We start from the raw sequence: 12,002 nt of genomic DNA on the forward strand, positions 1-12,002 counted from the left end.
AGAGCCACTCTAGCGCCTGAGGCAGAGGCCACAGAGCCATCCCCAGCACCCGGGCCATCTTTGCTCCAATGGAGCCTCGGCTGCGAGAGGGGAAGAGAGAGACAGAGAGGAAAGCGCGGCGGAGGGGTGGAGAAGCAAATGGGCGCTTCTCCTGTGTGCCCTGGCCGGGAATCGAACCCGGGTCCTCCACACGCTAGGCCGTCGCTCTACCGCTGAGCCAACCGGCCAGGGCCCCAAATCCCATTTTAAATTCTTATCTCAATCAGTTACCCATTTATGAAAGGTAAATGGGCTCATGTAGCAGGAAAAGCAGGTTCCAGGATCTTTTTAAAATGCCATTTGATAAAGAGTTGGTAGAAACTAGGCATGCGTAGTATCTGAGGGGTACAGGTTAGCAGTCTTACAGACTGGTGTTAAATGGAAAATATATGTAAACATAAAGATCATGTATGTATCTTCTTTTGAAGGAAAATCCCTATCTTTCCTTATCAAGTCATCATTCTATTAACTGGATCTTTGTTGTGTTCCAGGTGTTTGGTTGCTTATTTTATGTGTACTACGTCTTTGAGAGGCTCTGTGCCCCCTTGTTTCGGAATATCAAGCAGGAGCCCTTCAGCGCTCGAGTTCTGGTCCTATGTGTGTTTAACTCCATCTTGCCAGGTAACGTGGGTACTGGTTAATTTGGCCTCGCATAAGCTGCCAGGAAAATAGAAACCTATTACACCTTTGATTTATCCGTTTTTACTATAAACTTATCTGTATCTCTATACACATCTGGACCTTTCCATCAGTCTCATAAATAAAGTGTATTTCAGTCTCAGGCCAATTTTTTCTATTGGTCTTTGGCCTTTACTCAAGTTTTGATTTTTCTGACTGGATAATGCATATTTCTGTTTTATTTCCCTATAATCTTGCTCCTAAACTAACCAGGCCATTGAAATAGCCTTTATTAAAATCACTGGCCCTTTCCTGATTGTAAATCCAGTGGCTACTTTAGCCTTCACTCTGATCTCCATGAAGTGTTGAGTGTTGTAGACCACGAAATCCCCTTGCTACTCTTCCTCTTACTCCTGTTTTTCCAGCCATACCTCTGTCTCCTAACTTGCTTCATTCCACTTAATTTTTTTCTGGAGATACATGAGTGCCCACTACATTTCAGGTTCTGACTACATAGAGTGAACAAGGCTCTTACTCTCTGCAAGCTTGTAGTCTAATTACAGATACAGTTTTTCTTTTCTCTACTCATTAAATATTGGTAACATTGCCCATGATCACCTTCTCTTTTCCTTCTCTTTCTCCCAGGCTTCTGGTAACCTCCCTGATTGCTCCCCAAGGCTTACTCTAGTTATCTCTTATCTGTCCCTCTGGTAGGATGTTACAGACTTGTGTGTCTTCCTCACTAGGCTGCAATTTCTTCGAGATCAAGGATTATGTTTTTCAGCCACTCATAGTCTCTTCCATATTGTCTAATCCATAGCAGATGCTCTGTAAATATTTTTTTGACTAAATAAGTGAATTAAAGGGTAGAGCACATGATTGAGTATTTTACATTATGGTGTAATGTATACTACATAAGAAGGAAAGTGCTGATGAACTTTGTATCATATTAGAGATGACATTTAACATTGGGTATTGAAAATAGAATAGCATTTGCCTGGCAGAGAAGCGGTGGAAAGGTGCTTTAGGTAGTGGTATAGATGCAAAGGCATGGATTTACTTTAGAATGGCCAAAGTCCAGTTATGGATGATGCTCCCTGGGCACTGGGAGTTGAGTCGATGTGAGTTAACCTTATCACTACTGACTGGACCGTTCTTTGGGGCTGTCTTGTACGTTGTAGGATATTTAGCAGCATCCTGGCCTCTGACTACTATATATATACCAGTAGCACAACCCCAACCCTTTAGCTGTGATGACCAGCAATGTCTTCAGAATTACCAAATGTCTCAGGGAGTGGGGAGGGGATAAAATCTCCCTCAGGAAAAACAACTTGTTTAGAGGAATGCATGACGGCCAGATTTTACAGGGCCTTGAGTGTCAGGGTAAGCCATACGTTTAGGCTGGGTCATGTGTAAAACCCACTTGGCAGGAATTACTGCATTATGAAAGTAAAATAATTAGCTTTCAGAAGAACATTATCATCTCTGGAATAGGTTAACTGGAATAAGAATTTTTATTTTAAAGAACAATTCTAGCTAAGTAGGTGTTGACATAATTAACTGTTTGCTGTGTGAGCTATTTGAAAAAACTCAACCTTACTCATTTTGTTTTCAGGTGTGCTGGTGCTGTTACTTACATTTTTTGCCTTTTTGCACTGTTGGCTTAATGCCTTTGCTGAGATGTTACGCTTTGGTGACAGAATGTTTTATAAGGTAATACATACTTGGACTCATTTTTCTTTTTACATTTTATTAAGACCCCATTGTCAGGTATTTGAGCATTGTTGGCTGTTAGGTTTTTACCATGAACATTGTGAAATAATTTTTCTCCACAAATTTTGCCAATATTAAGTCTGAAATCGTGATACCAATGTAATTAGTAAAGCCTTATCTTCTACCTTTAACATCCTGCCCTTCATGTAGCGTATGATTTTTCTTGGAGCCTGTATTGGTGATCACGGAAGGACAGCGTGTGTCCACAGTGCGTTATGAGACTTTGCTGGCTGTTCATTCATTTGAACTTGGCTGTCTGGTGCTATAGGAGTAATTTCAGCAAATTATTCCATTTAAGATTATTGAAGGAAGCCCTGGCTGGTTGGCTCAGTGATAGAGCGTTGTCCCAGCATGTATAAGTCCTGGGTTTGATTTCTGGTCAGGGCACACAGGACAAGTGACCATCTGCTTCTCCACCCTTCCTTCCCCCCCTTTTCTCTCCCCTTCTTTCTTCCCTCCCCACAGTCATGGCTCGATTGATTCAAATGCATTGGCCCTGGGTGTTGAGGATAGCTCCATGGAGCCTCCACCTTAGGCACTAAAAATAGCTTAGTTGCAAGCATTGGTTCCAGATGGGGGTCGCCAGGTGGTTCTCAGTTGGGGCACATGAGGGAATCTGTCTCCCATCCTCTCACTTAAATTTTTAAAAAAAGAGAAAGAAAGAAAGAAAAAAGATTGTTGAAGAAAGGAAGTACTTTTTTCTCTTTTATTTTTGAAATACTAATTCTGCATAAATAGTATTCTATACTTCCAGAGTTGGAATTTAAGTTCTAGACTAGAGCAAGGGTTTAGAGTTTTGTTTGTTGTGGTTTTGACAACTTTCCAAGCTTACCACTCCTTTCTCAATTAAATAGTGACTGGTAGGGTGTGAATTTTAGATGTCCAATTCTATTGGTCTGATCTTAAAGTAGGGAGTAAGATTTTAGGGGTAGCCATCATCTCACTCCTTGTACAACTTAAGTTTTTGTGTTTAATACCAGCAAACAGCTCTTTAGTGCTGGCATGCTACCTAAGTCTTTGTGACCTTAGGAGTCTCTCATTGTATTTTAGAGAATTAAGGGGTATTTACGGATTGCTATTTAGAGGAACACTAGATTTAATAATTGTATATGTTCATGTCTTCCACCATAACTAATTTTATAATGAGACAAAATAAACCTCAGAAATTAATAATATATGGACGTAGAAGTAATCCCTATTGAACAATAATAACCAAAATGCCTTTTAATATTTTTTTGACATCACTGTATGGACTAACAATTTATCATAACACACTCTGGGTGTTAAGTGTGTATACTCTTTGGGAATATTCAGGGGTTTTCACTTTGTGTGTATGTGTGTAGTATGCATGTAGTTTTAAAGCTTTGCTTTTTCCCCAGGACTGGTGGAACTCCACATCCTACTCCAACTATTACAGGACCTGGAATGTGGTGGTCCATGACTGGCTATATTACTATGCTTATAAGGACTTTCTCTGGGTAAGCAGCAAAATGTAGTGATGTTGTTCAAGAAATGGAGATTCTTTTCTAGAAAGTGTTAGTATTGTGTAGCTGGAAGAAGTTATACTTAGTTGTCTTCAATTCTCTTATGAGCCATTTATGTCTGAGAAACCTTAAATATCACAGCTTAGAAACCAATATGGACAGTTACTCATACCGTGTTTTTGGTCTGGATTTTATTTTACATAATTACAAAGTAAGGATGCATGCAAGCATTTAGAGAAGTTGAAACGATCCACCACTTACAAATCATTTTTTATAAATCTTACTGCTAACAAAATATTCTCCCTTTAACTTTTTCATTTGCTTTTTTTTTTTTGGTCTGTTAAAAGTAGAGAAATACCTATGTTTGGATTTACATTGCTCCGATTGGTCATCTAGGTCTTTGAGACATTCTTCAGAGTGGAATGTTTTTAGACTAATGAAGTGTAATTTTGAATATCATGGTTGATTAGTACCGGACCCTCTGGATCACTGGCTACATGATCATGTGGTGTGATTCAGAAGGCATTATATTCAAGTGTTCTTTTACTTATATATGTATAGTATCACTGTAGACAAGGTAGGTTCTTTCTTTCTAAGTCTTCACTTTATCACCTGTAAGAATGGAGTGGATGCTGTCCCTACCTACCATACCATGTTACTCTGAAGGTTGAGACTTGATGTGTTCATGAATATATGAAAACTGTGTTGTCAATTAGAGTGACTTATGCATGTAAGTTATTAATGTTTTTAAAAAATATGCCCAGACCTTTCTTTCAACATTAATGGTTTTGAAATGATTCATTTTAGTAAAATAAGGATTTTTAAGCATAGATACTTTGTGTAAATTATTATAACACGTTTGGATTAATCCAAAGAGAAGATTAGAAAATTAAATATAAATATAATTAAATAGATGCCTTTAGTATATGATCATTATAAGTCTTAGGTAGATCATGCTTAATTACTGAGCCTTCAAAAACTGCTCCCTAATAGTTTCTTTTCCCCTAGTTTTTCACGAAGAAATTCAAGTCCGCGGCCATGCTCGCGGTCTTTGCTGTGTCAGCTGTCGTGCACGAGTATGCCCTGGCTGTCTGTCTGAGCTTCTTCTACCCAGTGCTCTTTGTGCTTTTCATGTTCTTCGGAAGTGAGTATCTTGGTGTGCCATGAGGACAGAGTACGGTGCCAAAAGAGAAATCTAGAAAGTAAAGTATAAAATCAATGTAGGAAACTCAATAGTAAGCAGTAATACCATCCCAAGGCAGCATTTGCCTGTCAGAGGGTGAGAGCACTGATTTTGAGTAATTACGCACATCTCTGTTTCAAAATGTTTACACTCTGAACTACAGAAATGAACTAAAGAACCCCTGGAAGACTTGGTACTGCTGATTTCATAGGTCACAAAATTCAACTCAGTCATTTTTCACCCTCTGAAAAAAGTGGACCCTTTTTGGGATGAGAATGGGAGGGACAAGTTAGAATATGAGTGATTCCATTAAAAATATTTTCACCTGTTCTGAATACTACCTGATTTCCAATTAGTCACTGGTTAATAAACTTAATAAACTTTCAATGCTGAAACTTCATTTTTATTTATAGGACCTGTGGCAGAGTAAAACACTTAAGCACACATTGATGCTCCTTGTGACTATTAGGTGATTACATTAGGGATCTGAAGCTGCCTATAGATTGTTTTTATATATATATATATATATTTTTAATTTTATTTTTAATTTTATTTTTTGTTCCTTAGTGGCTTTCAACTTCATTGTCAATGATAGTCGGAAGAGGCCTGTCTGGAACGTCATGATGTGGACTTCCCTTTTTGCAGGCAACGGAGTCCTGCTCTGCTTTTATTCTCAAGAGTGGTATGCACGTCAGCACTGTCCTCTGAAAAACGTGAGTCATCGGTCAGGCTGGAGCGGAAAAGTGACATACTTGCTTTCCGACCGAGAGGGTTGGAGGGTGACATGAAGGGGCAGGAGAGTGATGGAGATTATGATGAATTAATATTAAGGGGAGAGGAATATTAGCTGATTATCTGATCTTACTGCACTGTCCTTGAAATTTTTCTTTGCTTTCATTCACTTTGAACTCTCTACCTCTTGGTTCTCATCTTTCCCTCCCTCCCTTCTCTTTTACTGCTTTTTCTTTAGCTCCTTCTAAATTTCTTCCTGTGTCTGAAAAACATAAATGTTCTTCAGGGTTTTCCCAGTGGCATATGGACCCTTCCCCCTACTTAACCATAGGTATTTTGTAACCTCTTCTTTCCAAAGTATTAACTCCAGCTATACTCATATGCCTGGGATCCCATTTCTCTTGATTCTTTTGCTGTTGTTATTTTTTCTTGATTATGTAAATGTCTCATTCAGAGCTTTAGCTTTTAGCAGCGTATGGATCTCTCCCAAACATTTAGGGGGTGCCTTTAGATCTCTGTCTGGGTGCTTCTCACAGGCACCTATAACAGAAAATGGCCACAGTCAAATCACTCGCTTTCTCTGCCAGAGCCACTGCTGTCTAACCTGTCTTTGTTATGCTGCCCTAATACTCACTCTTTATTTCCTATACTCTCCTGTGTGCATTTGAACTAACTGTTCTGAACTACTAAGAGTAGAGCTGTAAATAAAATGCAAGCAAGTACCTATTTGAAATTTGGTCAGAAGTGCATTTGTGTAGAGTTTACTAGACTCTAAAAGCTTCAGATAAAGCCTTTAAATCAAATAAATCTATGCTATAGATAAAAATAATGAACATCTTTTCAATTATTAAGCTGCTTAAAACTTAAAGGTTTCTGAAATGCTGGGAGGTATCTTAGGGGTACACAGTATATAACATTAACACCCGCATCTCCCCCCATGCCTCATACATGTAGAGCACATGAGTAAACTACATTTCTTTTTTCTTCATCCTTGAAGCCCACGTTTTTGGATTATATCCGGCCACGTTCCTGGACTTGCCGTTATGTGTTCTAGAAGCTTGGACTCTTTCCTTTCTTCATACTGAAGTTTGGGTATTCTGCCTGATTTGGGGCCAGCATCTGTTTCCAGCCATCACTGATGAAGTTATCTGTGTTATTTGGACCACTTCAGACTTGAACGACCACCCTATTCCTAAGGACATCTGCAGATGAGCTGTTGGAAGTTTACTGGAATTATATATATTTAATCAGTACTTTTTTTTTGGTTTATTTTGGGGAGAAGGGAGACTTGTAACTAACATAATGACAGATTTTTGCTGGATAATATTAGCTTAAACCTCAGAAATTGTTTTGTTTCTTGACTGATTAGAGACTAAACATCATGTTTTCTTGGCCACTGAGTTAGCCAAAACACTTATGAAGAAGTCATTTAAACACCTCTGGCTTAGAAATCTTTTCATGCACACTGCTGGGATATATGCTAATTAACCATGCAATTGGGAAAGAAAAGACAATATGGGACGTTTGCTATTTCTAGTAGAAAGAGAGAACATATCAACTATCAAATTTGTATTTTTTTTCTCAGCCTGTATTTTTGAAAAATGATTCTATCCAAGTTTTGTGTTGTTTATACCATACAGTCTAGGTCATGGTTTCTATGAAGCAAAATTATCTTTCACCTTGAATTCTTGAGTTTGCATTTATGATATATATTGAGAGGAACCAGAAGTAGGAAGGCACAAGACAAAGAAAAATGTTTTCTCTTATAACTTTCAAAGTAATTTTTAAAAATGACTTGCAGAGTCAGTCATATGTTTAAATTATTTTATCACGGAACTTATGTGGAAAATAATTTTTAAACTTCAAGGTCATAACTTGTTTTAAGTTATTTAGGCATATCCTTCAGTACAGTTATTTTGTTGTCTAACAAATACTGACTTGAATTATTTTGCAGACTAGTAAGTCTGTAACAGAAGTATTAATCACCTCCATTAATGTTAAAGTGGTTATTAAAGATCCAGAAGCTGGCTTCTGTATTTGTCCAATTATTATACTTTTAATGGTAGTGTACTTTAATTGAAACAATTAACTATGTGGTCATTTATAAGAAAATGTATTCTATTATGTTCCCATGTTATCACGCCCATTGCTAGCACAGTGTGGCATGGAAAAATTATTTTGTTTGTATGTGATTATGTTTGTAAAGATTGAGCATTGGAAGGAATAGTGGAGACCATGTTTGTAGTTCAAATTTCTACCCAAAGAAGTTAAGACTTGGCCCTGGCCAGTTGGCTCAGCGGTAGAGCGTTGGCCTGGCGTGCAGGGGTCCCGGGTTCGATTCCTGGCCAGGGCACACAGGAGAGGCACCCATTTGCTTCTCCACCCCTCCTCCTTTCCTTCTTCTCTGTCTCTCTCTTCCCCTCCCGCAGCGAGGCTCCATTGGAGCAAGGATGGCCGGGCGCTGGCGATGGCTCTGTGGCCTCTGCCTCAGGCACTAGAGTGGCTCTGGACGCAACAGAGCGACGCCCCGGATGGGCAGAGCATCGCCCACTGGTGGGCGTGCCGGGTGGATCCTGGTCAGGCGCATGCGGGAGTCTGTCTGACTGCCTCCCCGTTTCCAGCTTTGGAAAAATGAAAAAAGAAAAAAAAAAGTTAAGACTTATGAATTATTCAAAAGATTATTGTTAGTTGGAGCAAACAACTTGAGAGGTTCTCTTGGTATTCTGACAGGCCTAGTGCTATTCAGTCAGTTTTGGGAACTCTTTTCTGCATTGTTTTAAAGACAGTTTAAGGTTCACAAAAAACTAAGTAGAGTTTCTTAGTAGTCACAAGCTTGGGGTGGTGAACATGCAATAATACAACATACAGATGATATATTATAAAATTATACCTCTGAAACCTATGTAATTTTATTAACTGTTACTCCAATTAAGAAAAAATAGTCACAACTTAATTTGTACCTCAAGTATCATTTAAGTCACCTATTTTATTCCCCATACCTTTGATCCAGATGAATTTATGCAGTTTTTAAACATCAAATCCAACTTCAACAGACAAAAGTACACCTCAGAGGAGGTTGCCTTCGATAAGGTTCTGCGTGTTCCCATGTAGTAATTATCTGCACAGTTGTATTGTGATTGTAATGGAACCATAACCTCCAAACAAGACTGCTTTAATAGAGCTGTTGGTTTCTGGTGTTTATTAAAAAGAGTCAACCACTTAAATTTATTACTACAGTTTAAATACAGGGAAGGAGCTGAGAAAACAAGATTGGTTACTACTATTTCTATCTGTGGAAATGAGAGAATGGAATTTTTAGGTCTGTATTTTTGCTAAGTACTGTAAACATACATTCACTGAGAGAGGCTGGCCTGATTCTGAATACTGGTAGTTATTGGACTGATCAAGGCTATTTAAAAACAAAAAACACCTCTCTTCTTCCCTTTGCTTATCAGTGATCTTTTTTTCTGTCCAAGATTTTTGTGACAAATATGTGTATAATTAGAGACTCTTTGAATGATAAGACTGTTCCTAAGAAATTTTCAGAAAAACTCAAAGGAATAGCCACTTCTTGCAAAATAAACTAGTTTGATAGCATGGTCTTATCGCTATCTGCTTTTAGCAAGTCTTTAAACAAATTGAAATGAAAACTTCTTTCTAATGTGGTTCAGGAAGATGAATTGATATTTTTTCCCCTCTTGCTAAAATTATTTTCAGTTACTAGGTGATACTTTTTTCCTTCAGAAGGTAAAGAGTTTAAAATCTCTGTCCTGTAAGAAATATTAATTATAGTGACTGTTATTTTGGGTGTATCATCTAAGAGAACTAAGATCTTTAACTTTGCCATAAACTTATTACATGCTTTTATTCTCAATCCTGGTTAGAGAAAGAAAATGGAGTGTTTTGGGTTTTGGTGGGTTAATCTACTGCAATTGCCTTATGTTAGAATGTAATTAGAAAATTGAGGCTGTTTTTAACCTTTTGATAACAGCAAAAGAAGTGGGGAAATGTTTTTTTCCTTTTATAATCGTTGCAAGGTAAAAGTGGATAACACTGGCAGGTTAGGATATAGTGAGTAAATGTTCTATATTTGCAGATTATGTTGTGGAGGTAATTTAATATAAAGCAATTTTCATCATAATATCAAAATTATACTTGCCTGGAAAGTTGAATCTTGAAGTCTTAGGGAAGACATAACAGAACATTGTGTATTTGAAAGCTAGTCATGTGGGCTGTCTGGCCTAAAAAGATATAATTTATGAATTGTTGAAGTCTTTTATGCAAAAAGATAATCTTTGCTTTGTGTGGACATAAATAATTTTGAGTCAAGTTCATTGTTTTGTATGGGGAAAAGTAATGAAGGTAAACTCATATAACTGTAGTAACCAGGTGGCCTAAACCATTAAAAAAATAAATTGTTCTACTTCCACCTAGCATGCAAAACAGATGAAATCTAGCTGCTTCCGGTAGAGATAGAGATGGAGGCCCTGGAGCCCTTCATGTTTGTACACCCAGTCCTCTTACCCCCAGTTTGAAAACCAGTGGTGCTGGGAGCAAAAAGCATGCACAGACTTTTGATTAGGAGAGCCTTATACTTAATTAGCCTTGTGACCTTGGTCTAAGTTGCTTAATTTATCAGAGCCACAGTTTTCCTCATCTGTAAAATGGGGAATTAACTACCTCACAGGGTTGTTGCAAAGCACTAGCCCTGGCAGAAATAGGGCCTCGTTATTTTCTTACCGTCCATAAATTCTAAAAGAATCCTTTAAAAATGTGAATGTTTCCAATGCTGCAAATGTCCAAGAATATGTGCTTTTCTTTGTCAACTCCCATAATGATGTGAATTGGCATTGCACATTGACTGATATAATAGGCTCTCCATAATGGAATTGACAAGAATTTAACGAGATTGTTAAAGGCACACACTGATGTTTCTGCCTCTCCAAATGACTTTCACATTTATCTTTAGCATTAGGGTAGGGTGGCAAGATTCTATATAAAGAAATGCATTTCTGCTTTTACTGAGCAATTTAAGTGAAGTGTTTTGTACCAGTGTGGACACTTTTTACTTAAACTTTAAAATTTATGGAGCAGAAGGAACCTAATGAGGCCTTATTTCTGCCAGTGTAAAAAATGCTTATCATCTTTGAAGGCAGATGACATTTCCTAATGGAAGATAGTTCATACTTAAATGACTTGCTTACTAATCTTGTGCAAAGTTTCATGTAGCTTATGCAGTTTATATAGTTTATATGTATGTTTGGTATATATACTATCAAAGAACGGTCCTGGACATTGTTTCACTAATCTTATCTCTAAGGCTTTATGTTTATGACTCAGAAATTGAAGGAATTGGGACATAACTGTTTTGAGGAAGTGTTCTTTGTGAAGCTTATGTAAGTATTTGATTAGTTTCTAACATCACTAAAGTTTCTATGAAGTATTGGAGTGTTGGAACCCAGTTTATAAAGGAGAAAAAGTCCGGCTACTCTGGTTGGAACAGGGAAGGTGGAGCCCTTCTTGCTTGGTTTGCCCATCCCCTTCCCCACCAAATCTTTAATGCTCAGTTTGGAAATCAATAAATAATTATACAATTGATACGCCTGTAGGAAAGCTGTGCAATCTGTTATACTCTGATAATCCTTAATAAAGTTCATTTTTTTTCTGTCAAATATAAAGACTTTTTTTTTTCCTTTGATACGAGAGACAGAGAGAAGGGAGAGAGTGAGGGGGATTGGGAAGGGGGAGGAGACACACACAGAAGCATCAACTCGCTCCACTTAGTTGTTCCATTTGGTTGTGCACTCATTGTTTGCTTCTCACATGTGCCCTTTCCAGGGATCGAACCTGTGACCTCTGTACTCTTTTCTAAATGCTTTCTTATTTCTACCTTGTTACATTGCCATTTCTGCAGTCAGTATGCTCTTTAAGCTAACAGATACTTCTACCATGCTTTTTGGTATTCCTTTGGTTGTTTTAACCAAGATATAGATATACTTTGTTTGTTTTAAATTACTTTGAGCCTGACCTGTGGTGGCACAGTGGATGAAGTGTCGACCTAGAATGCTGAGGTCGCCAGTTTGAAACCCTGGGCTTGCCTGGTCAAGGCACATACGTGAAGCAACTGTAAGTTGATACTTCTCATTCCCTCTCTCTTCCGCCTCTGAAATCAA

General features: G+C 38.0%; 1 protein-coding gene across 1 annotated transcript in view; it reads left to right on the forward strand.

Moving 5' to 3' along the window:
- The window catches only part of SOAT1 (sterol O-acyltransferase 1), a 60,030-nt gene extending 48,537 nt beyond the window's left edge, over nucleotides 1-11,493 (forward strand). Inside the window, exons 11-16 of the mRNA XM_066261253.1 lie at nucleotides 531-660; nucleotides 2,273-2,370; nucleotides 3,810-3,908; nucleotides 4,923-5,058; nucleotides 5,665-5,810; nucleotides 6,827-11,493. Coding sequence (XP_066117350.1) covers nucleotides 531-660; nucleotides 2,273-2,370; nucleotides 3,810-3,908; nucleotides 4,923-5,058; nucleotides 5,665-5,810; nucleotides 6,827-6,883 — 666 coding nt within the window. The 3' untranslated portion in view covers nucleotides 6,884-11,493. The remainder of the gene's footprint in view (nucleotides 1-530; nucleotides 661-2,272; nucleotides 2,371-3,809; nucleotides 3,909-4,922; nucleotides 5,059-5,664; nucleotides 5,811-6,826) is intronic.
- The last annotated feature ends 509 nt before the right edge of the window (nucleotides 11,494-12,002 follow it).

Source organism: Saccopteryx bilineata, chromosome 2 (assembly GCF_036850765.1).
Source record: "Saccopteryx bilineata isolate mSacBil1 chromosome 2, mSacBil1_pri_phased_curated, whole genome shotgun sequence".
Classification (NCBI taxonomy): Eukaryota; Metazoa; Chordata; class Mammalia; order Chiroptera; family Emballonuridae; genus Saccopteryx; species Saccopteryx bilineata.